This window comes from Oncorhynchus keta, chromosome 26, assembly GCF_023373465.1.
Source record: "Oncorhynchus keta strain PuntledgeMale-10-30-2019 chromosome 26, Oket_V2, whole genome shotgun sequence".
Taxonomy (NCBI): Eukaryota; Metazoa; Chordata; class Actinopteri; order Salmoniformes; family Salmonidae; genus Oncorhynchus; species Oncorhynchus keta.
Window position 1 is genome coordinate 41,183,883 of NC_068446.1, and position 27,598 is coordinate 41,211,480.

The 27,598-nt window shown below is 50.1% G+C and overlaps 1 protein-coding gene across 1 annotated transcript in view; it reads left to right on the forward strand.

Moving 5' to 3' along the window:
- Positions 1-27,598, forward strand: part of cep152 (centrosomal protein 152) — a 49,478-nt gene that overhangs the window by 4,231 nt on the left and 17,649 nt on the right. Inside the window, exons 3-19 of the mRNA XM_052481118.1 lie at positions 4,648-4,757; positions 6,441-6,511; positions 6,822-6,985; positions 7,255-7,482; positions 8,081-8,237; positions 8,425-8,565; positions 8,884-9,023; positions 10,314-10,514; positions 10,827-11,034; positions 11,209-11,373; positions 11,586-12,082; positions 13,732-13,901; positions 14,295-14,463; positions 14,674-14,847; positions 15,785-15,915; positions 16,489-16,617; positions 17,599-17,737. Coding sequence (XP_052337078.1) covers positions 4,648-4,757; positions 6,441-6,511; positions 6,822-6,985; positions 7,255-7,482; positions 8,081-8,237; positions 8,425-8,565; positions 8,884-9,023; positions 10,314-10,514; positions 10,827-11,034; positions 11,209-11,373; positions 11,586-12,082; positions 13,732-13,901; positions 14,295-14,463; positions 14,674-14,847; positions 15,785-15,915; positions 16,489-16,617; positions 17,599-17,737 — 2,994 coding nt within the window. The remainder of the gene's footprint in view (positions 1-4,647; positions 4,758-6,440; positions 6,512-6,821; positions 6,986-7,254; positions 7,483-8,080; positions 8,238-8,424; positions 8,566-8,883; positions 9,024-10,313; positions 10,515-10,826; positions 11,035-11,208; positions 11,374-11,585; positions 12,083-13,731; positions 13,902-14,294; positions 14,464-14,673; positions 14,848-15,784; positions 15,916-16,488; positions 16,618-17,598; positions 17,738-27,598) is intronic.

The window sequence follows — 27,598 nt, forward strand, 5'->3', positions numbered from 1 at the left end:
GGGGAAATGCGTCCTATGATTGAGGACACGGTGGAAAATGTGAGGAACATCCAACAGTCCTTATGGGAAGTAAGTAGCTGTCTCTGCCTTTTCCTCTTCCCTTCACTCAGGCTACTTCAGGCTGCAGGCTACTTCAGGCTGCAGGCTACTTCAGGCTGCATGCTACTTCAGGCTGCAGGCTACTTCAGGCTGCAGGCTACTTCAGGCTGCATGCTACTTCAGGCTACAGTCTACTTCAGGCTACAGTCTACTTCAGGCTAGAGTCTACTTCAGGCTAGAGTCTACTTCAGGCTAGAGTCTACTTCAGGCTAGAGTCTACTACAGGCTACAGTCTGCTACAGTCTACTACAGTCTGCTACAGTCTACTACAGGCTACAGTCTACTACAGGCTACTACAGGTTACAACAGGCTACTACAGTCTACTACAGGCTACAGTCTACTTCAGGCTACAGTCTACTTCAGGCTACAGGCTACTTCAGGCTAGAGTCTACTACAGGCTACAGTCTACTTCAGGCTAGAGTCTACTTCAGGCTAGAGTCTACTTCAGGCTAGAGTCTACTTCAGGCTAGAGTCTACTTCAGGCTAGAGTCTACTTCAGGCTAGAGTCTACTTCAGGCTAGAGTCTACTTCAGGCTACAGTCTACTACAGGCTACAGTCTACCCTATTTCCTGTATAGTATGTGCATTACATTTGAGCATGGCTGGTCAGAAAGGAAGTTAACTAAAGGTAATAGGGTGCGTTTTCAGCCTTTACTCTTCACTCAGGGCTGTCGCTCTCGGTAGTGTAGGGCACGTGTATTTATGTTGATGGCTGTCAGGGAAACCTGTCTTGGGTGTCTGTTCGCCTGGGCGTGACGCCTGACTTAGTGAAGAGTTGCTGTTGGACATTAGGTGAGGAGGAGCTAAGCTTTTCCTCAGCGCTGGCTTGTTTTCCCTCAGCGCTGGCTTGGTTTCCCTCAAAGCGCTGGCTTGGTTTCCCTCAAAGCGCTGGCTTGGTTTCCCTCAAAGCGCTGGCTTGGTTTCCCTCAGCGCTGGCTTGGTTTCCCTCAATGCGCTGGCTTGGTTTCCCTCAATGCGCTGGCTTGGTTTCCCTCAATACGCTGGCTTGGTTTCCCTCAATACGCTGGCTTGGTTTCCCTCAGCGCTGGCTTGGTTTCCCTCAAAGCGCTGGCTTGGTTTCCCTCAAAGCGCTGGCTTGGTTTCCCTCAAAGCGCTGGCTTGGTTTCCCTCAGCGCTGGCTTGGTTTCCCTCAGCGCTGGCTTGGTTTCCCTCAGCGCTGGCTTGGTTTCCCTCAGCGCTGGCTTGGTTTCCCTCAAAGCGCTGGCTTGGTTTCCCTCAAAGCGCTGGCTTGGTTTCCCTCAAAGCGCTGGCATGGTTTCCCTCAGCGCTGGCTTGGTTTCCCTCAGCGCTGGCTTGGTTTCCCTCAGCGCTGGCTTGGTTTCCCTCAGCGCTGGCTTGGTTTCCCTCAGCGCTGGCTTGGTTTCCCTCAAAGCGCTGGCTTGGTTTCCCTCAAAGCGCTGGCTTGTTTTGTCCCTCAGCGCTGGCTTGTTTTGTCCCTCAGCGCTGGCTTGTTTTGTCCTCAGCTGGCTTGTTTTGTCCCTCAGCGCTGGCTTGTTTTGTCCTCAGCGCTGGCTTGTTTTGTCCTCAGCGCTGGCTTGTTTTGTCCTCAGCGCTGGCTTGTTTTGTCCTCAGCGCTGGCTTGTTTTGTCCCTCAGCGCTGGCTTGTTTTGTCCTCAGCGCTGGCTTGTTTGTCCCTCAGCGCTGGCTTGTTTTGTCCTCAACGCTGGCTTGTTTTGTCCCTCAACGCTGGCTTGTTTTGTCCCTCAACGCTGGCTTGTTTTGTCCTCAACGCTGGCTTGTTTTGTCCCTCAGCGCTGGCTTGTTTTGTCCCTCAGCGCTGGCTTGTTTTGTCCCTCAGCGCTGGCTTGTTTTGTCCCTCAGCGCTGGCTTGTTTTGTCCCTCAGCGCTGGCTTGTTTTGTCCCTCAGCGCTGGCTTGTTTTGTCCCTCAGCGCTGGCTTGTTTTGTCCCTCAGCGCTGGCTTGTTTTGTCCCTCAGCGCTGGCTTGTTTTGTCCCTCAGCGCTGGCTTGTTTTGTCCTCAGCGCTGGCTTGTTTTGTCCCTCAACGCTGGCTTGTTTTGTCCTCAACGCTGGCTTGTTTTGTCCCTCAACGCTGGCTTGTTTTGTCCCTCAACGCTGGCTTGTTTTGTCCCTCAACGCTGGCTTGTTTTGTCCCTCAGCGCTGGCTTGTTTTGTCCCTCAGCGCTGGCTTGTTTTGTCCCTCAGCGCTGGCTTGTTTGTCCCTCAGCGCTGGCTTGTTTGTCCCTCAACGCTGGCTTGTTTGTCCCTCAACGCTGGCTTGTTTGTCCCTCAACGCTGGCTTGTTTGTCCCTCAACGCTGGCTTGTTTGTCCCTCAGCGCTGGCTTGTTTGTCCCTCAGCGCTGGCTTGTTTGTCCCTCAACGCTGGCTTGTTTTGTCCCTCAGCGCTGGCTTGTTTTGTCCCTCAACGCTGGCTTGTTTTGTCCCTCAACGCTGGCTTGTTTTGTCCCTCAACGCTGGCTTGTTTTGTCCCTCAACGCTGGCTTGTTTTGTCCCTCAGCGCTGGCTTGTTTTGTCCCTCAGCGCTGGCTTGTTTGTCCTCAGCGCTGGCTTGTTTGTCCCTCAACGCTGGCTTGTTTGTCCCTCAACGCTGGCTTGTTTGTCCCTCAACGCTGGCTTGTTTGTCCCTCAGCGCTGGCTTGTTTGTCCCTCAGCGCTGGCTTGTTTGTCCCTCAACGCTGGCTTGTTTTGTCCCTCAACGCTGGCTTGTTTTGTCCCTCAACGCTGGCTTGTTTGTCCTCAACGCTGGCTTGTTTTGTCCTCAGCGCTGGCTTGTTTTGTCCCTCAACGCTGGCTTGTTTTGTCCTCAACGCTGGCTTGTTTGTCCCTCAACGCTGGCTTGTTTGTCCCTCAACGCTGGCTTGTTGTCCCTCAGCGCTGGCTTGTTTGTCCCTCAACGCTGGCTTGTTTGTCCCTCAGCGCTGGCTTGTTTTGTCCCTCAGCGCTGGCTTGTTTTGTCCTCAGCGCTGGCTTGTTTTGTCCCTCAGCGCTGGCTTGTTTTGTCCTCAGCGCTGGCTTGTTTTGTCCTCAGCGCTGGCTTGTTTTGTCCCTCAGCGCTGGCTTGTTGTCCCTCAGCGCTGGCTTGTTGTCCCTCAGCGCTGGCTTGTTGTCCCCACTCAGCGCTGGCTTGTTTGTCCCTCAGCGCTGGCTTGTTTGTCCTCAGCGCTGGCTTGTTTGTCCCTCAACGCTGGCTTGTTGTCCCTCAGCGCTGGCTTGTTTTGTCCCTCAGCGCTGGCTTGTTGTCCCTCAGCGCTGGCTTGTTGTCCCTCAGCGCTGGCTTGTTGTCCCTCAGCGCTGGCTTGTTGTCCCTCAGCGCTGGCTTGTTGTCCCTCAGCCTGGCTGATGAGCGCTGGCTTGTTGTCCCTCAGCGCTGGCTTGTTTTGTCCCTCAGCGCTGGCTTGTTTTGTCCCTCAGCGCTGGCTTGTTTTGTCCCTCAGCGCTGGCTTGTTTTGTCCCTCAGCGCTGGCTTGTTTGTCCCTCAACGCTGGCTTGTTTGTCCCTCAGCGCTGGCTTGTTTGTCCCTCAGCGCTGGCTTGTTTTGTCCCTCAGCGCTGGCTTGTTTTGTCCCTCAGCGCTGGCTTGTTTTGTCCTCAGCGCTGGCTTGTTTTGTCCTCAGCGCTGGCTTGTTGTCCCTCAGCGCTGGCTTGTTTGTCCTCAGCGCTGGCTTGTTTGTCCCTCAGCGCTGGCTTGTTTGTCCCTCAGCGCTGGCTTGTTTGTCCCTCAGCGCTGGCTTGTTTGTCCCTCAGCGCTGGCTTGTTTTTTCCTCAACGCTGGCTTGTTTTGTCCCTCAGCGCTGGCTTGTTTTGTCCCTCAGCGCTGGCTTGTTTGTCCCTCAACGCTGGCTTGTTTTGTCCCTCAACGCTGGCTTGTTTTGTCCCTCAGCGCTGGCTTGTTTTGTCCCTCAGCGCTGGCTTGTTTTGTCCCTCAGCGCTGGCTTGTTTTGTCCCTCAGCGCTGGCTTGTTTTGTCCCTCAGCGCTGGCTTGTTTTGTCCCTCAGCGCTGGCTTGTTTTGTCCCTCAGCGCTGGCTTGTTTTGTCCCTCAGCGCTGGCTTGTTTTGTCCCTCAGCGCTGGCTTGTTTGTCCCTCAATGCTGGCTTGTTTGTCCCTCAGCGCTGGCTTGTTTGCCCCTCAACGCTGGAGGTTATTTGCTTCATGCAGTTTGTGTCAAATCAGAAATGACTACAGTGAAAATGGAAAAATGATTTTCACATGTTGGATTTTGGAGGAAAGATGCACTTTAAAAATTGGTATTTGTTTGTTTAGAAATAAATACCTATCTTTTAAGCAGTCCTGTGATCATTCTCCAGTTTTTCTATAACTCCTGGCCGAGGGAATTAGTTGAACTGTTTGAGCGGTTGCCCCCACTATTTTCCTAGACTGCGTCATTGTATAACTCAGTAACCAAGGTAACTACCGCACAGTGAGTCCACTTGTTGTGTTTCCTCTCTAGCTGCTCACTGACCTGCCTGATGACGTGTTGTTTCTTCTTCTCTAGCTCCACAAGCTGCTCACTGACCTGCCTGATGACGTGTTGTTTCTTCTTCTCTAGCTCCACAAGCTGCTCACTGACCTGCCTGATGACATGCTGGAGGACAGCAGAGACTCCTCGTCTCCTGAGCTGGACTGCTCTGCCTGCAGCAACCCAGACACACGGAACAGGTAAGGTTATTTATTTTTCAGCCAGAGACTGAGATGAAATAGAGAGGGAGAATAGTAGCTGCAGCAGAGTGAGAATAGTAGCTGCAGCAGAGTGAGAATAGTAGCTGCAGCAGAGTGAGAATAGTAGCTGCAGCAGAGGGAGAATAGTAGCTGCAGCAGAGGGAGAATAGTAGCTGCAGCAGAGGGAGAATAGTAGCTGCAGCAGAGGGAGAATAGTAGCTGCAGCAGAGGGAGAATAGTAGCTGCAGCAGAGGGAGAATAGTAGCTGCAGCAGAGGGAGAATAGTAGCTGCAGCAGCAGAGGGGGAGTGGAGGTGTGGTCTGGATTTGTACTCACACACATGGTGTAGTATATGTGCACCAGCCTGTGGCATTGCCCGTTAGGTGGCGTTGCCCAGTCGGCCACACGTTTGAATGTTGGTACATTTAGGCTAATAGCCATCATGGGATAATGCAGAACACAAATTATTCAGAAGTTACATTTACATTTAAGTCATTTAGCAGACGCTCTTATCCAGAGCGACTTACAAATTGGTGCAATCACCTTATGACATCCAGTAGAACAGTCACTAATAGTGCATCTAAATCTTAAAGGGGGGTGTGTGAGAGAGATTACTTATCCTATCCTAGGTATTCCTTAAAGAGGTGGGGTTTCAGGTGTCTCCGGAAGGTGGTGATTGACTCCGCTGTCCTGGCGTCGTGAGGGAGTTTGTTCCACCATTGGGGGCCAGAGCAGCGAACAGTTTTGACTGGGCTGAGCGGGAACTGTACTTCCTCCCGTGGTAGGGAGGCGAGCAGGCCAGAGGTGGATGAACGCAGTGCCCTTGTTTGGGTGTAGAGCCTGATCAGAGCCTGGAGGTACTGAGGTGCCGTTCCCCTCACAGCTCCGTAGGCAAGCACCATGGTCTTGTAGCGGATGCGAGCTTCAACTGGAAGCCAGTGGAGAGAGCGGAGGAGCGGGGTGACGTGAGAGAACTTGGGAAGGTTGAACACCAGACGGGCTGCGGCGTTCTGGATGAGTTGTAGGGGTTTAATGGCACAGGCAGGGAGCCCAGCCAACAGCGAGTTGCAGTAATCCAGACGGGAGATGACAAGTGCCTGGATTAGGACCTGCGCCGCTTCCTGTGTGAGGCAGGGTCGTACTCTGCGGATGTTGTAGAGCATGAACCTACAGGAACGGGCCACCGCCTTGATGTTAGTTGAGAACGACAGGGTGTTGTCCAGGATCACGCCACGGTTCTTAGCGCTCTGGGAGGAGGACACAATGGAGTTGTCAACCGTGATGGCGAGATCATGGAACGGGCAGTCCTTCCCGGGAGGAAGAGCAGCTCCGTCTTGCCGAGGTTCAGCTTGAGGTGGTGATCCGTCATCCACACTGATATGTCTGCCAGACATGCAGAGATGCGATTCGCCACCTGGTCATCAGAAGGGGGAAAGGAGAAGATTAATTGTGTGTCGTCTGCATAGCAATGATAGGAGAGACCATGTGAGGTTATGACAGAGCCAAGTGACTTGGTGTATAGCGAGAATAGGAGAGGGCCTAGAACAGAACAAAGTTATTCAAATGTTCTGTCCTTCTCAAACAATGAATAGTTTAATCAGATGAGTTGTACGTTTGTATTGATCATCATTCCATACACCTTTTTAGTAGGACTTTTATTTTATTATTGTATTGATTTCTCAGATCACAACAGCCTACGTGGAATCGCCAACAAACTGAATGGTCCGATCACCAAACACCTGCCTCACGTGAAGAAGTAAGCATTTCAACAAACAATACTTTCCTTGTCAGTGATGAATGTGTGTCGTGGGTTCATATCGAGGTCCTGTGTTTAAGTGTAATATCCAGGCACGTGTTATTTGCAACATATTTTCAAGGGGCGGCAGCGTAGCCTAGTGGTTAGAGCGTTGGACTAGTAACCGGAAGGTTGCAAGTTCAAATCCCCTGAACAGGCAGTTAACCCACTGTTCCCAGGCCGTCATTGAAAATAAGAATATGTTCTTGACTGACTTGCCTGGTTAAATAAAGGTAAAAAAATAAATAAAAATTGTCCTTGTCCTTTGCAAAACTATGAGAAGGACTATGACCACGGCTCCTACCATGAAGAGTACCCCTACGAGGAGGCTGCTGTCGTTGGGCAGATCAACGGCCATGCCAACCATGCCAGTCACCCCCAACAGAGTCACCCCCAGGCCTGGGACCAGCAAGGACTGACTGAGTACCAGCATGTACGTCATGTTTAAAAAAAAAAACTTCAAATGCCCTAATAAATCACCAAGACTAGTCCTGAACTAAAAGGATGTTTCGAGGGATGTTAATCTCCTTTGGAAATGTTTCTTAGTCTTAATCTGTGTCTGGGAAACCAGCCCTAAGGTTTTTAATTATGAGCCAGAGACATATCTTATCTCTTCAAATGCATCCCTTTATGATATTTTAGTTGCAACTGAAGTCACGCGGGGTTAAAAACAACAAACACCTTCATGTCCTCTCCAAACAGGAAGAGCAGCACTATGGCCATGGTGAGGGTTGCACATATACCAGCGTAGGTACTGAGCAGTCTGCAGCAGCCGGCCCTGATTTCTCCACGGAGGAAGGGGTGTATGGAGATGAGCTGTACCCACGTGGGGCTGTTCTCCCTGGGGTGGAGTACCAGAGAGTAGTGGGGGGCCATGGGGACGAGCAGAACTACGCTGGTGAGGATCAGAACAGCAGGAAACATGTCCAAGTGAGTGGGGTCATACTTGATTTTGTATTTTCATTTTTTTATTTTTACTTCAACAAGATTTGAATTTTTTTAAATGATTATTTTCCAATAAAAAATCTAATAAAAAAAGAGAGCAATACTAACAATGACATTCATTGTACTGTTGAATGGGATGGCCAATTTTAGAGGACAAAACTTAACTCACACATACACAGAATAAAACTAAATCCTATTAGGTGGTACATGTATAAGAAGACAGCATATAGTCATTACAAGCAGTGTAGTTAAGCCAAAAATAAATATTGAGTGGAGTACAGCACAGAGTAGCAGCAGATCGTCAACCCAGTTATGAAGCGGGACCAGACCATTTATCCAGTATCGGCTGACATATTTGGTAAAACATTGGACTTCTACTGGAAGTATTCAACAAGATTTTGACGAGTTGATTTCTTTTATATATATAAAAAAATGTTTTTAATGCCAGTAATGTGACTGCATGAAATGTGGCGTTTAACTAAATTAGAATCATGTTACCAGTATTAATGCATTGAAATGCGTTAGTCTCTGGGCTGATCAAATTGATTTATTGTCTCACTGTTGTTCTGTTGTCTTCCTGTAGAAGTTTGACAGTGTGGGATCAGGAGACCGTTATAAGGCCAACTACAACCCCTACCAGCCTGCCATTCAGCCCAAGATGTTCAACTCCGAGGTCCCCCAACAGCAGCTTGACGACCACTATGACCAGCTGCAGAGAGACTTCCTGGACTCGGCACAGAGTAAGTCTTTTCACATTGTCTTGGTTGGATATTAATGATCTTTTGACAAAGTTGGCCAAAGAATTACATGACATTTCTTTTCTTTCTTTTTTTCAGATATTTTACTAGGATGTATGGAAAATTTGACCTGGTCTGTTGTTATTTTATTGATAAGATAGGAGATTAATTGTTGTTGCGTGTGTCCCAGGTACTGCAGACACTCAGCAGCTAGCCCAGCTCCAGATCCTCAACAAGGCCCAGCTGAGACAGATCGAAGACCTGGAGCAGAAACTGGAGGATTCAAGACGCAATATGAGATACTTGGAGCATCAGTTTGCCATCGTGAGAGGTGTGTGGACACTGAAACCAGATGCTAGCATGCTACCTAGTTAGCTCAGTCTACTGACCCACTTCATGAACTGTCACGAGCGTGTGTAGTGGAAGTGAAAACTCACCCGTAACATGTTTTCCTTAGATCTGAATCCTAATAGACAACCGACGCTCAACGGAGTCTCTTGCTCTGTTGGCTAAGAGGGGATGGCTTTGAGCGGTGTGCTTTGTTGTGGAAGGTTGTGAGCTCCAGGCCGTCTCATGGCAGAACTGAATGCACTCTGTCACACCTGAATACCTAGATGTTTCTCTCTCCTGTCCCCCCCTCTCCTCCCAGATGAGAAGGAGGGTCTGGCTGTGAGTCTGAAGGAGTCCTGCAGAGTGATGGAGGAGGCCAAGGAGAGAGAGGTGCTGCTGCAGACTAGCGTTACGTCTCTGGAGCTGCAGGTTCAGGCTCTTACTGACCGAGATCATGAGGTACGGTTGATGTCTGTTGATGTTACCATGACGATAATGTATTTTGGGTTGCATTTACACCTGGGTTGCATTTACACCTGGGTTGGATTTACACCTGGGTTGCATTTACACCTGGGTTGCATTTACACCTGGGTTGCATTTACACCTGGGTTGCATTTACACCTGGGTTGCATTTACACCTGGGTTGGATAACACCTGGGTTGCATTTACACCTGGGTTGCATTTACACCTGGGTTGCATTTACACCTGGGGTTGGGGGTTGGATTTACACCTGGGGTTGGATTTACACCTGGGTTGTTGATGGGAGACCTGTATTCAATTTCTAGTCAGTTGGATTAGAAAGTTGTATCGAAGGCTGTGGCTGTCATGACATTTTGTCAGCCGGTTATTGTCCTGGTCTCGTGGTAATTGGCCGTTAATTAACAAACACATTTAGCATCTACAGGCGTCCACACACAGCCTACAAGCCCACTGACATCTACATTTGAAAAAGTCTAATAAATCCATGTAATATAGTCTACACCATCACCATAAATCGTTTTAGTAATTTTAGGCAAAGTCAAAAGAAACATAATATGAATACACATTTTTTTAAATTTCTTAACAACCTAATGAGTCGGCCTACCCTATTTTATATTAATTTTAGTCATTTAGCAGACGCTCTTATCCAGAGTCACTTACAGTAGTGAGTCTTATCCAGAGTCACTTACAGTAGTGAGTCTTATCCAGAGTCACTTACAGTAGTGAGTCTTATCCAGAGTCACTTACAGTAGTGAGTCTTATCCAGAGTCACTTACAGTAGAGACACCCTCCTTTAGGTTTTGACTCCAAACCTACAGGAGGGTAGGTCTCGGGGTACAGGGTTGGAGAGCCCTGTTATAGACACTATGGTTGCCCCCCAAGATTCACAATGGGGAGTGTGCAGTGCACACTATGGGAGAGGTGGTGAGAATAAGCCTGCGGGAATACAAGTGTCCGTGTGTCTGTGTCCGTGTGTCTGTGTCCGTGTGTCTGTGTGTGTCTGTGTCTGTGTGTCTGTGTGTGTGTGTGTGTGTCTGTGTGTCTGTGTCCGTGTGTCTGTGTGTGTGTGTGTGTGTGTGTGTGTGTGTCTGTGTCTGTGTGTCTGTGTCTGTGTGTCTGTCTGTCTGTGTGTCTGTGTGTCTGTGTGTGTGTGTGTCTGTGTCTGTGTCTGTGTGTGTGTCTGTGTGTCTGTCTGTGTGTCTGTCTGTGTGTCTGTGTGTCTGTGTCTCTGTCTGTCTGTCTGTCTGTCTGTGTGTGTGTCTCCTCCAGAACACCAAGAAGCAGCGTGTGGCGGAGGCAGCGGTGGACAGCATGCAGCAGCAGATGACAGAACTGTGTCGGTCAGACAGTCTGTCGAGACTCCGAGAGCAACACGACAGAGACCTAACAGTGGTCAGAGAGCAGCACGACGCCAAGCTGCTGGTGTTACAGCAGAGACTGGACACCTGCGATCAGGCCCTGGAACAACAGGTCAGGACCCAGTGGAATTGATGTTGACCTCCATATTAACCAGTAAACATGATCACTTAGCGTTTGTTCTTTGGTATCACACTTGATTATTTTGATTATCTTGAGCTACTGAGACATTGTAAGAGGTTCATACATACATTATGACAATGTAATGAATCTATTATAACCGAAGGCTTTAAAATAATCTGTGGTGAAATTTGCTGTATTGGTCCTGGGTAATCTCGGGTCACGATAGACTGTGAACTGAAGAGTTGTCACATTGCTGTCGGTGAATCCCGGACTAACCACTTCAGTGGCTGTGGTATCATCCAGGCGGAGGTGGTCCAGGGTCTGCGTGATCAGGTGAGGCAGCAGGACAGACGGAGAGAGGAGGAGCAGGTGGAGAGAGCAGGAGTCATCAACACTCTCACACAGCGCCTACAGGAGAGCCAGCAGCAGTGTGCCAAACTGCTACAGACTGGTGTGTGTCTGTGTGTGTCCGGGTCTGTGTCCGTCTGTGTCACCACCTTGGGAATTGCTTGTTGATGTCCTCCACCTGTTTGTCGACGCCCCCTCTGTCCTCCACCTGTTTGTCGACACCCCCTCTGTCCACCACCTGTTTGTCGACGCCCCCTCTGTCCACCACCTGTTTGTCGACGCCCCCTCTGTCCACCTGTTTGTTGACGCCCCTCTGTCCACCACCTGTTTGTTGAAGCCCCCTCTGTCCACCACCTGTTTGTCGACGCCCCCTCTGTCCTCCACCTGTTTGTTGAAGCCCCCTCTGTCCACCACCTGTTTGTTGACGCCCCCTCTGTCCACCTGTTTGTTGACGCCCCCTCTGTCCACCACCTGTTTGTCGACGCCCCTCTGTCCACCACCTGTTTGTTGACGCCCCTCTGTCCACCTGTTTGTTGAAGCCCCTCTGTCCACCTGTTTGTTGAAGCCCCTGTCCACCTCTGTCCACCTGTTTGTTGAAGCCCCCTCTGTCCACCCTCTGTTTGTTGAAGCCCCCACCTCTGTCCACCTGTTTGTTGAAGCCCCTCTGTCCACCTGTTTGTTGAAGCCCCTGTCCTGTCCACCTGTTTGTTGAAGCCCCCCACCTGTTTGTTGAAGCTGTCCACCTGTTTGTTGAAGCCCCCTCTGTCCACCTGTTTGTTGAAGCCCCCTCTGTCCACCTGTTTGTTGAAGCCCCCTCTGTCCACCTGTTTGTTGAAGCCCCCTCTGTCCACCTGTTTGTTGAAGCCCCCTCTGTCCACCTGTTTGTTGAAGCCCCCTCTGTCCACCTGTTTGTTGAAGCCCCCTCTGTCCACCTGTTTGTTGAAGCCCCCTCTGTCCACCTGTTTGTTGAAGCCCCCTCTGTCCACCTGTTTGTTGACGCCCCCTCTGTCCACCACCTGTTTGTTGAAGCCCCCTCTGTCCACCACCTGTTTGTCGAAGCCCCCTCTGTCCACCTGTTTGTTGACGCCCCCTCTGTCCACCTGTTTGTCGACACCCCCTCTGTCCACCACCTGATTGTTGACGCCCCCTCTGTCCACCACCTGTTTGTTGACGCCCCCTCTGTCCACCACCTGTTTGTCGAAGCCCCCTCTGTCCACCTGTTTTTGTTGAAGCCCCTCTGTCCACCACCTGATTGTTGAAGCGTCCCCTCTGTCCACCTGTTTGTTGAAGCCCCCTCTGTCCAACTGTTTGTTGAAACCCCTCTGTCCACCTGTTTGTCGAAGCCCCCTCTGTCCACCTGTTTGTTGACGCCCCCTCTGTCCACCACCTGTTTGTCGAAGCCCCCTCTGTCCACCTGTTTGTTGAAGCCCCCTCTGTCCACCACCTGATTGTTGAAGCCCCTCTGTCCACCACCTGATTTTGTTGACGTCCCCACCTGTTTGTTGAAGCCCCCTCTGTCCACCACCTGTTTGTTGAAGCCCCTCTGTCCACCTGTTTGTTGAAGCCCCTCTGTCCACCTGTTTGTTGACGCCCCCTCTGTCCACCTGTTTGTCGACGCCCACTCTGTCCTCCACCTGTTTGTCCTTCTGTCCACCACCTGTTTGTTCAGTCTGTCAGGAGATGTTTGGGCCAGCTGTCACCACCTGAAACTACAACAGACTGTCCACCTGTTTGTTGAGCCAAGACCATGAGTGACAACATGTCCAAAGCCTTGTCCACCACCTGGTAATTCCCACCTGTTTGTATCCAGAAATGTCCACCACCTGTTTGTTGAAGCCCCTCTGTCCAAATAATGTTTATCACGCAAACACTCTACTTTTGTTTCTGCTTCACTTGTTGAGTTATAACCTGTTTGTTGAACCCCTCTGTCCACCACCTCACGTAAAACCGCTCTGTCCACCACCTGGTTTCTACAGCAGATCAACCTGTTATAATACCTGTTATAAGCATCTGTCCACACCTTTTGTAATGCCTTCTTTAGTGGTTATAACACGCCCTCTGTCACCACTGTGGTTTCTACAGCAGATCAACCACCTGTGTTATAATACCTGTTATAAGCATTCCACCAGACTTTATAATGCCTTTTGGTTATAACAGTCTGTCACCTCTTGGTTTCTACAGCAGATCAACCTGTTATAATACCTGTTTGTAAGCATTCACTGTCCACCACTTTATAATGCCTTTGTTTGTGGTTGTCCAACACCTGTCTGTCACCTCTTGTTTCTACACCTGCAGATCAACCTGTTATAATACCTGTTATAAGCATTCCACCACCTTTATAATGCCCCTCTGTCCACCTGGTTATAACACGCCTGTCACCTCTTGTCCTTCTCAGTCCAGCAGATCAACCTGTTATAATAAACTATAAGCATTCAGCCAAGACCATGAGTGACAACATGAACAAAGCCTTTATAATGCCTTTGTATTTAGTGGTTATAAAACACTCTACTTTTGTTTCTGCTTCACTGTCACCTCTTGGTTTCTACAGCAGATCAACCTGTTATAATACCTGTTATAAGCATTCACAAGACTTTATAATGCCTTCTTTAGTGGTTATAACACGTCTGTCACCTCTTGGTTTCTACAGCAGATCAACCTGTTATAATACCTGTTATAAGCATTCACAAGACTTTATAATGCCTTCTTTAGTGGTTATAACACGTCTGTCACCTCTTGGTTTCTACAGGATCTGACTGTGTAGATCAACCTTTTACTACCTGTTTATATATAAGGCTTTATTTATAATGCCTTATTATAGCAGTTATAATATGTTATGTTCCATTTTTTTTCTCCATCTCAGGAGGAGTTGTCTGAGCTGAAGGAGCAGATCTGTCTGTATGAGTCTGTTGTGAAACATGGAGTCCTCTCTGTTGAGGTGACCGGAGGAGATATCTGGGAGAACCAGCTGTCTGACTCCTATGTAGACCTGGGGATCAAGAAGACTCGCTGTGAGAACGGACGAATTCACAGGTACGCAATGTAACACTTGACTGTTGGTGCCCTTAAGACATAAACTTCATGTTTCTATTTGTTTTCAGTTTCAGGGTTGAGGTCAATTCCTTTTCATTTCAGTCAAATTCAGGAAGTTTAAATAAATGAGAAGTTAAAATATCAGTTTATTTTCCTGGAATTGAAAAATAATTGAGGCCCCAACCCTGTTCAGTTTAATCAGCTCCAGACCGCCAGTGTTATCTATTAAGATACTTTATCAGGTGTATTGTTAGTGGTCCTGAATGGCTCAGTTGGTAATGGTGCTTGTAACGCCAGGGTCGTTGGTTCAAATCCCGCAAGCACCACAAACATAATACAAACTTCTGCACGGTCTGTAAATGGATTTGGATTAAAAGGCCTTCTGTCCCGTAGCACTCCTCTGTTGGGAGTGTCTGAGCCCAACCCAAAGCTGCCCAGAGAGAAGGAAGACTTGGCTGTGAAGGAGCTCCGGGCAGAGTTACAGCGCTGTCTGGCCAGTCTGAAGGGAAAGAGGCAGAGGATCGGTCAGCTGCAGGACCATCTACGGGACTCACAGGGACAGGTTAGTGATGGGATTTTATTTCTTTTTCTGAGGATTTTCAGGTCGCCCTCGCAAAAGAGGTTTCTAAACTCAAGGCTCTTTCCTGGTTAAATAAACATGAACTAAAGATAATTCCCTCTTCGGATTCATCCTCGAGTGTATAATTAAAACCCACGTACCCCCATAATCAAAGTTCATATTTTCTTTCTTGTCTGGATCCCATCCTTGCAGGTGAACGAGCTACAGACCCAGCTACAGACCCAGCTACAGACCCAGCTACAGACCCAGCTAGACCAGGAACAGACCAGAGACCCAGCAGAAACCAGACCAATGGACCCACATCCAGATGTAGCTTCCCAGAAAGAGCTGCAGGAGGACAGGCAGCGCCTACAAGAACGCCTCGAGGTTATTCCTCATTTGATAAAGATTCTAGAAGGCTTTTCACACTATTGAGCCGCACCAAGCTGAGCTCAACCAATCTGTGACAAGCCCATCAAGTGTAGTTCTGATTTGACGCGGTGGTGTGAAGATGGTATATCTCTGTTTGAACTGAAGTCCCAATGCGTGACAACTCCGTTGGTAGAGCACGGTGCTTTTGTAACGCCGGGATATAAAACATTGGACGTAATAAATGTATCACTATTCACGTTAAATAACGGCACTTCATATAATGTTTACATAACCTACACTAATCTCATACAGTGGGGAGAACAACTTTTATATAATATATAACAAGTAATAACTAATTACTTAAAAAATCATACAATGTGATTTTCGTGTTGGATTCCGTCTCTCACAGTTGAAGTGTACCCATGATAAAAATTACAGACCTCTACATGCTTTGTAAGTAGGAAAACCTGCAAAATCGTCAGTGTATCAAATGCTTGTTCTCTCCACTGTATGTATATACTGTACTCTATACCATCTACTGTATCTTTCCTATGCTGTTCTGTACCATCACTCATTCATATATCTTTATGTACATATTCTTATTCATTCCTTTACACGTGTGTGTGTGTATAAGGTAGTTGTTGTGAAATTGTTAGGTTAGATTACTCGTTGGTTATTACTGCGCTGTCGGAACTGGAAGCACAAGCATATCGCTACACTCGCGTTAACATCCGCTAACCATGTGTATGTGACCAATAAAATGTGATTTGATTTAGTGGGTTCGATTCCTGGGACCAGTCATATGTATTAAAAAAATAATGTATGTATTTGAGTTTCTTTGCTTTGGATAAAAGTGTATTCTGAATGGCGTTATTATTATGATTTAGCAACAGCTTTTTTCCAGCTCGGTGTTACATTCTCATAGTTGTCTCTCTGTCGGTCCTCATCCCAGACGCTGGAGAAGAAGAACGTGGAGCTGAGGCAGAGGGAGGAGAAATTGAAGGGGGCTAACTCAGAGCTGTGCACCAAGATGAGAGAGATGATTCAGGAACTGGACCAGGAGAAGCAGGAGGCTGCTCAGAGGTTAGTCTGGGATGTTGCGGTTGGCAGATATGTGAATGTCTGTGTCCTGGCATCCCCAGAGAGAGAATAGTTGTATCTATATATAACACAGATCATTTCCTAATGGATACTAGTCATCATATGAGAGACTGCAGGTGTGTAATGACTCATTGAACTATTACTCTCTGTGTCTCTGTGTGTGTCTCTGTGTGTCTCTCTGTGTGTCTCTCTGTGTGTCTCTCTGTGTGTGTCTCTGTGTGTGTCTCTGTGTGTCTCTGTGTGTGTCTCTCTCTGTGTGTGTGTGTGTGTGTGTGTGTCTCTGTGTGTGTGTGTGTGTGTGTCTCTGTGTGTGTGTGTGTCTCTGTGTGTGTGTGTGTCTCTCTGTGTGTGTCTCTGTGTGTGTCTCTGTGTGTGTCTCTCTCTGTGTGTGTGTCTCTGTGTGTGTGTCTCTCTCTGTGTGTGTCTCTGTGTGTGTGTCTCTCTCTGTGTGTGTCTCTGTGTGTGTGTGTGTGTGTCTCTGTGTGTGTGTGTGTCTCTGTGTGTGTGTGTGTGTGTGTGTGTGTGTGTGTGTGTGTGTGTGTGTGTGTGGTCCAGGTATGAGCGAACCCAGCAGCAGTTCAGAGATGACGTAGTGAACCGTGTTCGTTCAGAACTCACCCTGGAACACACAGCTCAGATAGATGACATCACGGCAAACCACCAGCTGCAGATACAACAGCTACAGTAAGGGCTCCTGTGTGTGGCAACGGCTTGGCCCTGGGGTCAATTCCCACAGTGATCGCATACGATTTATAGGAGCAATTGAGGTTAAGTGCCTCACTCAAAGGCACATCGACAGATTTCTGACCTAGTCGGCTTGGGGATTCGAACACCAGCGACCTTTTCGCTCTTAATCACTAGGCTACCTGTCGCCTGTAAGTCGCCACCTGTAAGTCTCTACCTGTAACCTGTAAGTCTCTACCTGTAAGTCTCTACCTGTAAGTCTCTACCTGTAAGTCTCTACCTGTAAGTCTCTACCTGTAAGTCTCTACCTGTAAGTCTCTACCTGTAAGTCTCTACCTGTAAGTCTCTACCTGTAAGTCTCTACCTGTAAGTCTCTACCTGCAGCCTGTAAGTCTCTACCTGCAGCCTGTAAGTCTCTACCTGTAAGTCTCTACCTGTCGCCTGTAAGTCTCTACCTGCAGCCTGTAAGTCTCTACCTGCAGCCTGTAAGTCTCTACCTGTCGCCTGTAAGTCTCTACCTGTCACCTGTAAGTCTCTACCTGTCGCCTGTAAGTCTCTACCTGTCGCCTGTAAGTCTCTACCTGTCGCCTGTAAGTCTCTACCTGTCGCCTGTAAGTCTCTACCTGCCGCCTGTAAGTCTCTACCTGCAGCCTGTAAGTCTCTACCTGCAGCCTGTAAGTCTCTACCTGTCGCCTGTAAGTCTCTACCTGTCGCCTGTAAGTCTCTACCTGCCGCCTGTAAGTCTCTACCTGTAAGTCTCTACCTGTAAGTCTCTACCTGTAAGTCTCCACCTGTAAGTCTCCACCTGTAAGTCTCCACCTGTAAGTCTCCACCTGTAAGTCTCTACCTGCCACCTGCATGTAAGTCGCTTCGAGTAAAAGTGTCTGCTGGGCAGCATATAAACCATACTCTGCTATCTGAGTCGGGAACAGTCTCCTGTATAACCTCGCCCACAATGATAATCCTTTCTTCTCTGGATAGAGCCAAGCTGTGTGAGGTGAATGGAGAGATGGTGGCAGTACAGGAGTGCTACATCTCACTCTGCAGGGACAAAGACCGGCTGGAGGAAAACCTGCAGGGAAGAATGGAGGAGGAGGAGAAGAAGAAGAGGGACAATGAGGTATATAGTCTAGTACACACACACACACACACACACACACACACACACACACACACACACACATTTTATGAAGATGCTATATGAACAATAGCCCGGTCCCAGATCTGTTTGTGTTGTCTTATTTGCTTGTTGTCATGTGGATTTCGCTATAGAGCACAAACAGGTCTGGAAACGGGCTAGGAACACTGGTGCAGAGAATGTCTTTTTATTTATTTAGAAATTGTAATAATTATTTTCTATATAAGACAACAGATAAGAAGTCTCCACACTGAACAAGAGGAATAAAACAAACAAATAAATTAAGAGAGAAATCAGAAGACGGCGTGTCTACTGTACGTACGCACCGGAACGGACGGCGTGTCTACTGTACGTACGCACCGGAACGGACAGCGTGTCTACTGTACGTACGCACCGGAACGGACGGCGTGTCTACTGTACGTACGCACCGGAACGGACAGCGTGTCTACTGTACGTACGCACCGGAACGGACGGCGTGTCTACTGTACGTACGCACCGGAACGGACGGCGTGTCTACTGTACGTACGCACCGGAACGGACTCGTGTCCTGTACGTACGCACCGGAACGGACAGTCTCTACTGTACGTCTCACCGGAACGGACAGCGTGTCTACTGTACGTCGCACCGGAACGGACAGCGTGTCTACTGTATGTCGCTACCGAACGGACTGTGTCTACTGTATGTACACACCGAACGGACCTGGGCGTGTCTCTACCTGTAACGCACCGAACGGACGGTGTGTCTACCTGTAAGTACACACCGAACGGACGGCGTGTCTACTGTACGTACGCACCGGAACGGACGGTGTGTCTACTGTATGTACACACCGGAACGGACAGCGTGTCTACTGTATGTACGCCTGTAACGGACGGTGTGTCTACTGTATGTAACACCGGTCGGACCTGTAAGTCTCTACCTGTCGCCTGTAACGGACGGCGTGTCTACTGTCGTAAGTCGGACGGGCGTGTCTCTACCTGTATGTACACACCGAACGGACAGCGTGTCTACTGTGCCGTACACACCGGAACGGACGGTCGTGTCTACTGTAAGTCTCTACCTGAACGGACAGCGTGTCTACTGTATGTACACACCGGAACGGACAGTGTGTCTACTGTATGTACGGAACGGACAGTGTGTCTACTGTATGTACGGAACGGACAGTGTGTCTACTGTATGTACGCACCGGAACGGACGGCGTGTCTACTGTATGTACGGAACGGACAGCGTGTCTACTGTATGTACGGAACGGACAGCGTGTCTACTGTATGTACGCACCGGAACGGACGGCGTGTCTACTGTACGTACGCACCGGAACGGACGGCGTGTCTACTGTATATACGGAACGGACAGCGTGTCTACTGTATGTACGGAACGGACAGCGTGTCTACTGTATGTACGGAACGGACAGCGTGTCTACTGTATGTACGGAACGGACAGCGTGTCTACTGTATGTACGGAACGGACAGCGTGTCTACTGTATGTACGGAACGGACAGCGTGTCTACTGTATGTCTCGGAACGGACAGCGTGTCTACTGTATGTCTCGGAACGGACAGCGTGTCTACTGTAAGTCTCCAACGGACGGCGTGTCTACTGTATGTCTCGCACCGGAACGGAGGCGTGTCTACTGTATATACGGAACGGACGGCGTGTCTACTGTATGTACAACGGACAGTGTGTCTACTGTATGTACGCACCGGAACGGACGGCGTGTCTACTGTATGTACGGAACGGACAGCGTGTCTACTGTATGTCTCCAACGGACAGCGTCCACTGTAAGTCTCGCACCGAACGGACGGCGTGTCTACTGTACGTACGCACCGGAACGGACGGGCGTGTCTACTGTATATACCGGAACGGACAGCGTGTCTACTGTATGTACGGGAACGGTCAGCGTGTCTGTATAACTCGCCCACAACGGAAGCGTGTCTACTTCTCTGGAACGGCCAGCGTGTCTACTGTGAATGGAACGACAGCGTGTCTACTGTATGTACGGAACGGACAGCGTGTCTCACTGTATGCAGGGAACGGACAGCGTGTCTACTGTAAACCTGCGGAACGGACATGGTCTACTGTATGTACGGAAGAACGGACAGCGTGTCTACTGTATGTACGGAACGGACAGCGTGTCTACTGTATGTACGGTCGGACAGCTGTTTGTGTCTACTGTATTTACGGAACGGACAGCGTGTCTACTGTATGTACGCACCGGAACGGACGGCGTGTCTACTGTATGTACGCACCGAACGAATGTCGTGTCTATTTATTTAGAAATTGTAATAATTACTTTCTATATAAGACGGCAGATAAGAAGTCTCGCACACTGAACGGAGGAATAAAACAAACTGTATATAAGAGAACGGACAGCGTGTCTACTGTATGTACACACCGGAACGGACGGCGTGTCTACTGTATGTACGCACCGGAACGGACAGCGTGTCTACTGTATGTACGGAACGGACAGCGTGTCTACTGTATGTACGGAACGGACAGCGTGTCTACTGTACGTACACCGGAACGGACAGCGTGTCTACTGTATGTACGGAACGGACAGCGTGTCTACTGTATGTACGGAACGGACAGCGTGTCTACTGTATGTACGGAACGGACAGCGTGTCTGTCTACGGTACGTACTGCACCGTACGAACGGACGGCGTGTCTACTGTATGTACGAACGGAACGGACAGCGTGTCTACTGTATGTACGGAACGGACAGCGTGTCTACTGTATGTACGGAACGGACAGCGTGTCTACTGTATGTACGGAACGGACAGCGTGTCTACTGTACGTACGCACCGGAACGGACGGCGTGTCTACTGTACGTACGCACCGGAACGGACGGCGTGTCTACTGTACGTACGCACCGGAACGGACAGCGTGTCTACTGTACGTACGCACCGGAACGGACAGCGTGTCTACTGTATGTACGCACCGGAACGGACGGTGTGTCTACTGTACGTACGCACCGGAACGGACGGTGTGTCTACTGTACGTACGCACCGGAACGGACGGTGTGTCTACTGTATGTACGCACCGGAACGGACGGCGTGTCTACTGTACGTACGCACCGGAACGGACGGTGTGTCTACTGTATGTACACACCGGAACGGACAGCGTGTCTACTGTATGTACGCACCGGAACGGACGGTGTGTCTACTGTATGTACACACCGGAACGGACGGCGTGTCTACTGTACGTACGCACCGGAACGGACGGCGTGTCTACTGTATGTACACACCGGAACGGACGGTGTGTCTACTGTATGTACACACCGGAACGGACAGCGTGTCTACTGTATGTACACACCGGAACGGACGGCGTGTCTACTGTATGTACGGAACGGACAGCGTGTCTACTGTATGTACGCACCGGAACGGACGGCGTGTCTACTGTATGTACACACCGGAACGGACAGTGTGTCTACTGTATGTACGGAACGGACAGTGTGTCTACTGTATGTACGCACCGAACGGACGGCGTGTCTACTGTATGTACGGAACGGACAGCGTGTCTACTGTATGTACGCACCGGAACGGAGCGTGTCTACTGTATGTACGGAACGGACAGCGTGTCTACTGTATGTACGGAACGGACAGCGTGTCGGACGCACACGGGCGCGTGTCTACTGTACGTACGCACCGGAACGGACGGCGTGTCTACTGTATATACGGAACGGACAGCGTGTCTACTGTATGTACGGAACGGACAGCGTGTCTACTGTATGTACGGAACGGACAGCGTGTCTACTGTATGTACGGAACGGACAGCGTGTCTACTGTATGTACGGAACGGACAGCGTGTCTACTGTATGTACGGAACGGACAGCGTGTCTACTGTATGTACGGAACGGACAGCGTGTCTACTGTATGTACGGAACGGACAGCGTGTCTACTGTATGTACGGAACGGACAGCGTGTCTACTGTATGTACGCACCGGAACGGACAGCGTGTCTACTGTATGTACGCACCGGAACGGACGGCGTGTCTACTGTATGTACGCACCGGAACGGACGGCGTGTCTACTGTATATACGGAACGGACGGCGTGTCTACTGTACGTACACACCGGAACGGACAGTGTGTCTACTGTACGTACACACCGGAACGGACGGCGTGTCTACTGTATGTACACACCGGAACGGACGGCGTGTCTACTGTATGTACACACCGGAACGGACGGCGTGTCTACTGTACGTACACACCGGAACGGACGGCGTGTCTACTGTATGTACGGAACGGACAGCGTGTCTACTGTATGTACACACCGGAACGGACAGTGTGTCTACTGTATGTACGGAACGGACAGCGTGTCTACTGTATGTACGCACCGGAACGGACGGCGTGTCTACTGTATATACGGAACGGACAGCGTGTCTACTGTATGTACACACCGGAACGGACGGCGTGTCTACTGTATGTACGGAACGGACAGCGTGTCTACTGTATGTACGGAACGGACAGCGTGTCTACTGTATGTACGGAACGGACAGCGTGTCTACTGTATGTACGGAACGGACAGCGTGTCTACTGTATGTACGGAACGGACAGCGTGTCTACTGTATGTACGGAACGGACAGCGTGTCTACTGTATGTACGGAACGGACAGCGTGTCTACTGTATGTACGCACCGGAACGGACGGCGTGTCTACTGTATGTACGCACCGGAACGGACAGCGTGTCTACTGTACGTACGCACCGGAACGGACGGCGTGTCTACTGTATATACGGAACGGACAGCGTGTCTACTGTATATACGGAACGGACAGTGTGTCTACTGTATGTACGCACCGGAACGGACGGCGTGTCTACTGTACGTACGCACCGGAACGGACGGCGTGTCTACTGTACGTACGCACCGGAACGGACGGTGTGTCTACTGTATGTACGCACCGGAACGGACGGCGTGTCTACTGTACGTACGCACCGGAACGGACGGTGTGTCTACTGTATGTACGCACCGGAACGGACAGCGTGTCTACTGTATGTACACACCGGAACGGACGGCGTGTCTACTGTATGTACGGAACGGACAGCGTGTCTACTGTATGTACACACCGGAACGGACAGCGTGTCTACTGTATGTACACACCGGAACGGACAGCGTGTCTACTGTACGTACGCACCGGAACGGACAGCGTGTCTACTGTACGTACGCACCGGAACGGACGGCGTGTCTACTGTATGTACACACCGGAACGGACGGCGTGTCTACTGTACGTACACACCGGAACGGACGGCGTGTCTACTGTATATACGGAACGGACAGCGTGTCTACTGTATGTACACACCGGAACGGACAGTGTGTCTACTGTATGTACGGAACGGACAGCGTGTCTACTGTATGTACGGAACGGACAGCGTGTCTACTGTATGTACGGAACGGACAGCGTGTCTACTGTATGTACGGAACGGACAGCGTGTCTACTGTATGTACGCACCGGAACGGACGGCGTGTCTACTGTATGTACACACCGGAACGGACGGCGTGTCTACTGTATATACGGAACGGACAGCGTGTCTACTGTATGTACACACCGGAACGGACAGTGTGTCTACTGTATGTACGGAACGGACAGCGTGTCTACTGTATGTACGGAACGGACAGCGTGTCTACTGTATGTACGGAACGGACAGCGTGTCTACTGTATGTACGCACCGGAACGGACGGCGTGTCTACTGTATGTACACACCGGAACGGACGGCGTGTCTACTGTATATACGGAACGGACAGCGTGTCTACTGTATGTACACACCGGAACGGACAGTGTGTCTACTGTACGTACGCACCGGAACGGACGGCGTGTCTACTGTATGTACACACCGGAACGGACGGCGTGTCTACTGTATATACGGAACGGACAGCGTGTCTACTGTATGTACGGAACGGACAGCGTGTCTACTGTATGTACGGAACGGACAGCGTGTCTACTGTATGTACGGAACGGACAGCGTGTCTACTGTATGTACGCACCGAACGGACAGGCGTGTCTACTGTATGTACGCACCGAACGGACGGTGTGTCTACTGTATGTACGCACCGGAACGGACGGCGTGTCTACTGTATATACGCAACGGAACGGACGTGTGTCTACTGTATGTACACACCGGAACGGACAGCGTGTCTACTGTATGTACACACCGGAACGGACGGCGTGTCTACTGTATGTACGGAACGGACAGCGTGTCTACTGTATGTACACACCGGAACGGACAGCGTGTCTACTGTATGTACACACCGGAACGGACAGTGTGTCTACTGTACGTACGCACCGGAACGGACAGCGTGTCTACTGTACGTGCACCGAACGGACGGGCGTGTCTACTGTATGTACACACCGAACGGACGGCGTGTCTACTGTACGTACACACCGAACGGACGGGCGTGTCTACTGTATGTACGGAACGGACAGCGTGTCTACTGTATGTACGAACGGACCGTGTCTACTGTACGTACGGAACAGTGTGTCTACTGTACGTACGGAACGGACAGCGTGTCTACTGTATGTACGGAACGGACGGAACGGACAACGCGTGTCTACTGTACGTACGGAACGGACGGCGTGTACTGTACGAACGGACAGCGTGTCTACTGTATGTACGGAACGGACAGCGTGTCTACTGTATGTACGGAACGGACAGCGTGTCTACTGTAACGGACAGCGTGTACGCACCGGAACGGACGGCGTGTCTACTGTATGTACGGACACCGGAACGGAACGGACGCGTGTCTACTGTATATACGGAACGGACAGCGTGTCTACTGTATGTAACGGACAGCGTGTCTACTGTATGTACACACCGGAACGGACGGCGTGTCGACTGTACATACGGAACGGACAGCGTGTCTACTGTATGTACGGAACGGACAGCGTGTCTACTGTATGTACGGAACGGACGGCGTGTCGACTGTATGTACACACCGGAACGGACGGCGTGTCGACTGTACATACGGAACGGACAGCGTGTCTACTGTATGTACGGAACGGACAGCGTGTCTACTGTACGTACGGAACGGACAGCGTGTCTACTGTATGTACGGAACGGACAGCGTGTCTACTGTATGTACGGAACGGACGGCGTGTCGACTGTATGTACACACCGGAACGGACGGCGTGTCTACTGTACGTACACACCGGAACGGACGGCGTGTCTACTTTACGTACAGAACGGACAGCGTGTCTACTGTACGTACGGAACGGACAGCGTTTCGACTGTACGTACGGAACGGACAGCGTGTCTACTGTATGTACGGAACGGACAGCGTGTCTACTGTATGTACGGAACGGACAGCGTGTCTACTGTATGTACGGAACGGACAGCGTGTCTACTGTACGTACGGAACGGACGGCGTGTCTACTGTATGTACGGCGTGTCTACTGTACGTACGGAACGGACGGCGTGTCTACTGTACGTACGGAACGGACGGCGTGTCTACTGTACGTACGGAACGGACAGCGTGTCTACTGTATGTACGGAACGGACGGCGTGTCTACTGTATGTACGGAACGGACGGCGTGTCTACTGTACGTACGGAACGGACGGCGTGTCTACTGTACGCACCGGAAAAGGACGGCGTGTCGACTGTACGCACCGGAACGGACGGCGTGTCTAGGCGTGTCACTAGGCTACCAGCCACTTCTACACTTTAACCACTAGGCTACCTGCCACCTCTACACTCTAACCACTAGGCTACCCTGCCACCTCTACACTCTAACCACTAGGCTACCCTGCCACCTCTACACTCTAACCACTAGGCTACCCTGCCACCTCTACACTCTAACCACTAGGCTACCCTGCCGCCTCTACACTCTAACCACTAGGCTACCCGCCACCTCTACACTCTAACCACTAGGCTACCCTGCCGCATCTACACTGTAACCACTAGGCTACCTGCCGCCTCTACACTCTAACCACTAGGCTACCCTGCCGCCTCTACACTCTAACCACTAGGCTACCCTGCCGCCTCTACACTCTAACCACTAGGCTACCCTGCCGCCTCTACACTCTAACCACTAGGCTACCCTGCCGCCTCTACACTCTAACCACTAGGCTACCCTGCCGCCTCTACACTCTAACCACTAGGCTACCCTGCCGCCTCTACACTCTAACCACTAGGCTACCCTGCCACCTCTACACTCTAACCACTAGGCTACCCTGCCACCTCTACACTCTAACCACTAGGCTACCCTGCCGCCTCTACACTCTAACCACTAGGCTACCCTGCCGCCTCTACACTCTAACCACTAGGCTACCCTGCCACCTCTACACTCTAACCACTAGGCTACCCTGCCACCTCTACACTCTAACCACTAGGCTACCCTGCCACCTCTACACTCTAACCACTAGGCTACCCTTCCACCTCTACACTCTAACCACTAGGCTACCCTGCCACCTCTACACTCTAACCACTAGGCTACCCTGCCGCCTCTACACTCTAACCACTAGGCTACCCTGCCACCTCTACACTCTAACCACTAGGCTACCCTGCCACCTCTACACTCTAACCACTAGGCTACCCTGCCACCTCTACACTCTAACCACTAGGCTACCCTGCCACCTCTACACTCTAACCACTAGGCTACCCTGCCACCTCTACACTCTAACCACTAGGCTACCCTGCCGCCCGTTTTGGACGTGTTAAAGTGGAAAGTCTGATTTTCAGGACCGTTTTTCATTACAAATGAAGTTTCTACACAAGGCATCTAATGTCCCTAAAGAAGTTAAGAGGAGGGTGAAAGAGGAAGCATTGAAAAAATACAATTGACGAAGGGCAGAATATAATTTTGTTGGGGGGGGGGGCCCACACTCGTCTGTGGAGACTGACATACAGGGGGACCAATTATTTTGGGGGGGGATTTTCACGCGGGATGCACTGAAGTTGTCACCAATGATGAGATGATGAGGGTTGGTGGGTGGGTCTGATCTGAATGCCACCAATGATGAGGGTGGGAGGGTCTGATCTGAATGCCACCAATGATGAGGGTGGGAGGGTCTGATCTGAATGCCACCAATGATGAGGGTGGGAGGGTGGGTGGGTCTGATCTGAATGCCACCAATGATGAGGGAGAGTGGGTGGGTCTGATCTGAATGCCACCAATGATGTGGGTGGGTCTGATCTGAATGCCACCAATGATGTGGGTGGGTCTGATCTGAATGCCACCAATGATGAGGGTGGGAGGGTCTGATCTGAATGCCACTAATGATGTGGGTGGGTCTGATCTGAATGCCACCAATGATGAGGGAGAGTGGGTGGGTCTGATCTGAATGCCACCAATGATGAGGGAGAGTGGGTGGGTCTGATCTGAATGCCACCAATGATGAGGGAGAGTGGGTGGGTCTGATCTGAATGCCCAGGTAACGAAAGGCGTGACATTCAAGAGACAGGCAATGATGTTAAATTGATTATTTTTGTCTGTGGTTTTTTAATGGCATTGCGATAGACTTCATCTTGTAGTTCGTAAAATAACCAAATTCTTCAAAGACACCAAGGACTTGAACAGAGTTGGCAATGTCTGATGGGTACATCAAAATGTAATCGGTGTAAAGGGAGATATGAGTCGTTTCTTTGGTTTAATATAGGCCATAGAGTACCAGTCAAAAGTTTGGACACACCTACTCATTCAAGGGGTTTTGTGTACTTTTACTATTTTCTACATTGTAGACTAATAGTGAAGATGTCAAAACTATGAAATAACACATATGGAATCATGTAGTAACCAAAAAAAAATGTTAAACAAATAAATATATTTTATATTCTTCAAAGCAGCCACCTTTAACTTGATGACATCTTTGCACACTCTTGGCATTCTCTCAACCAGCTTCACCTGGAATGCTTTTCCAACAGT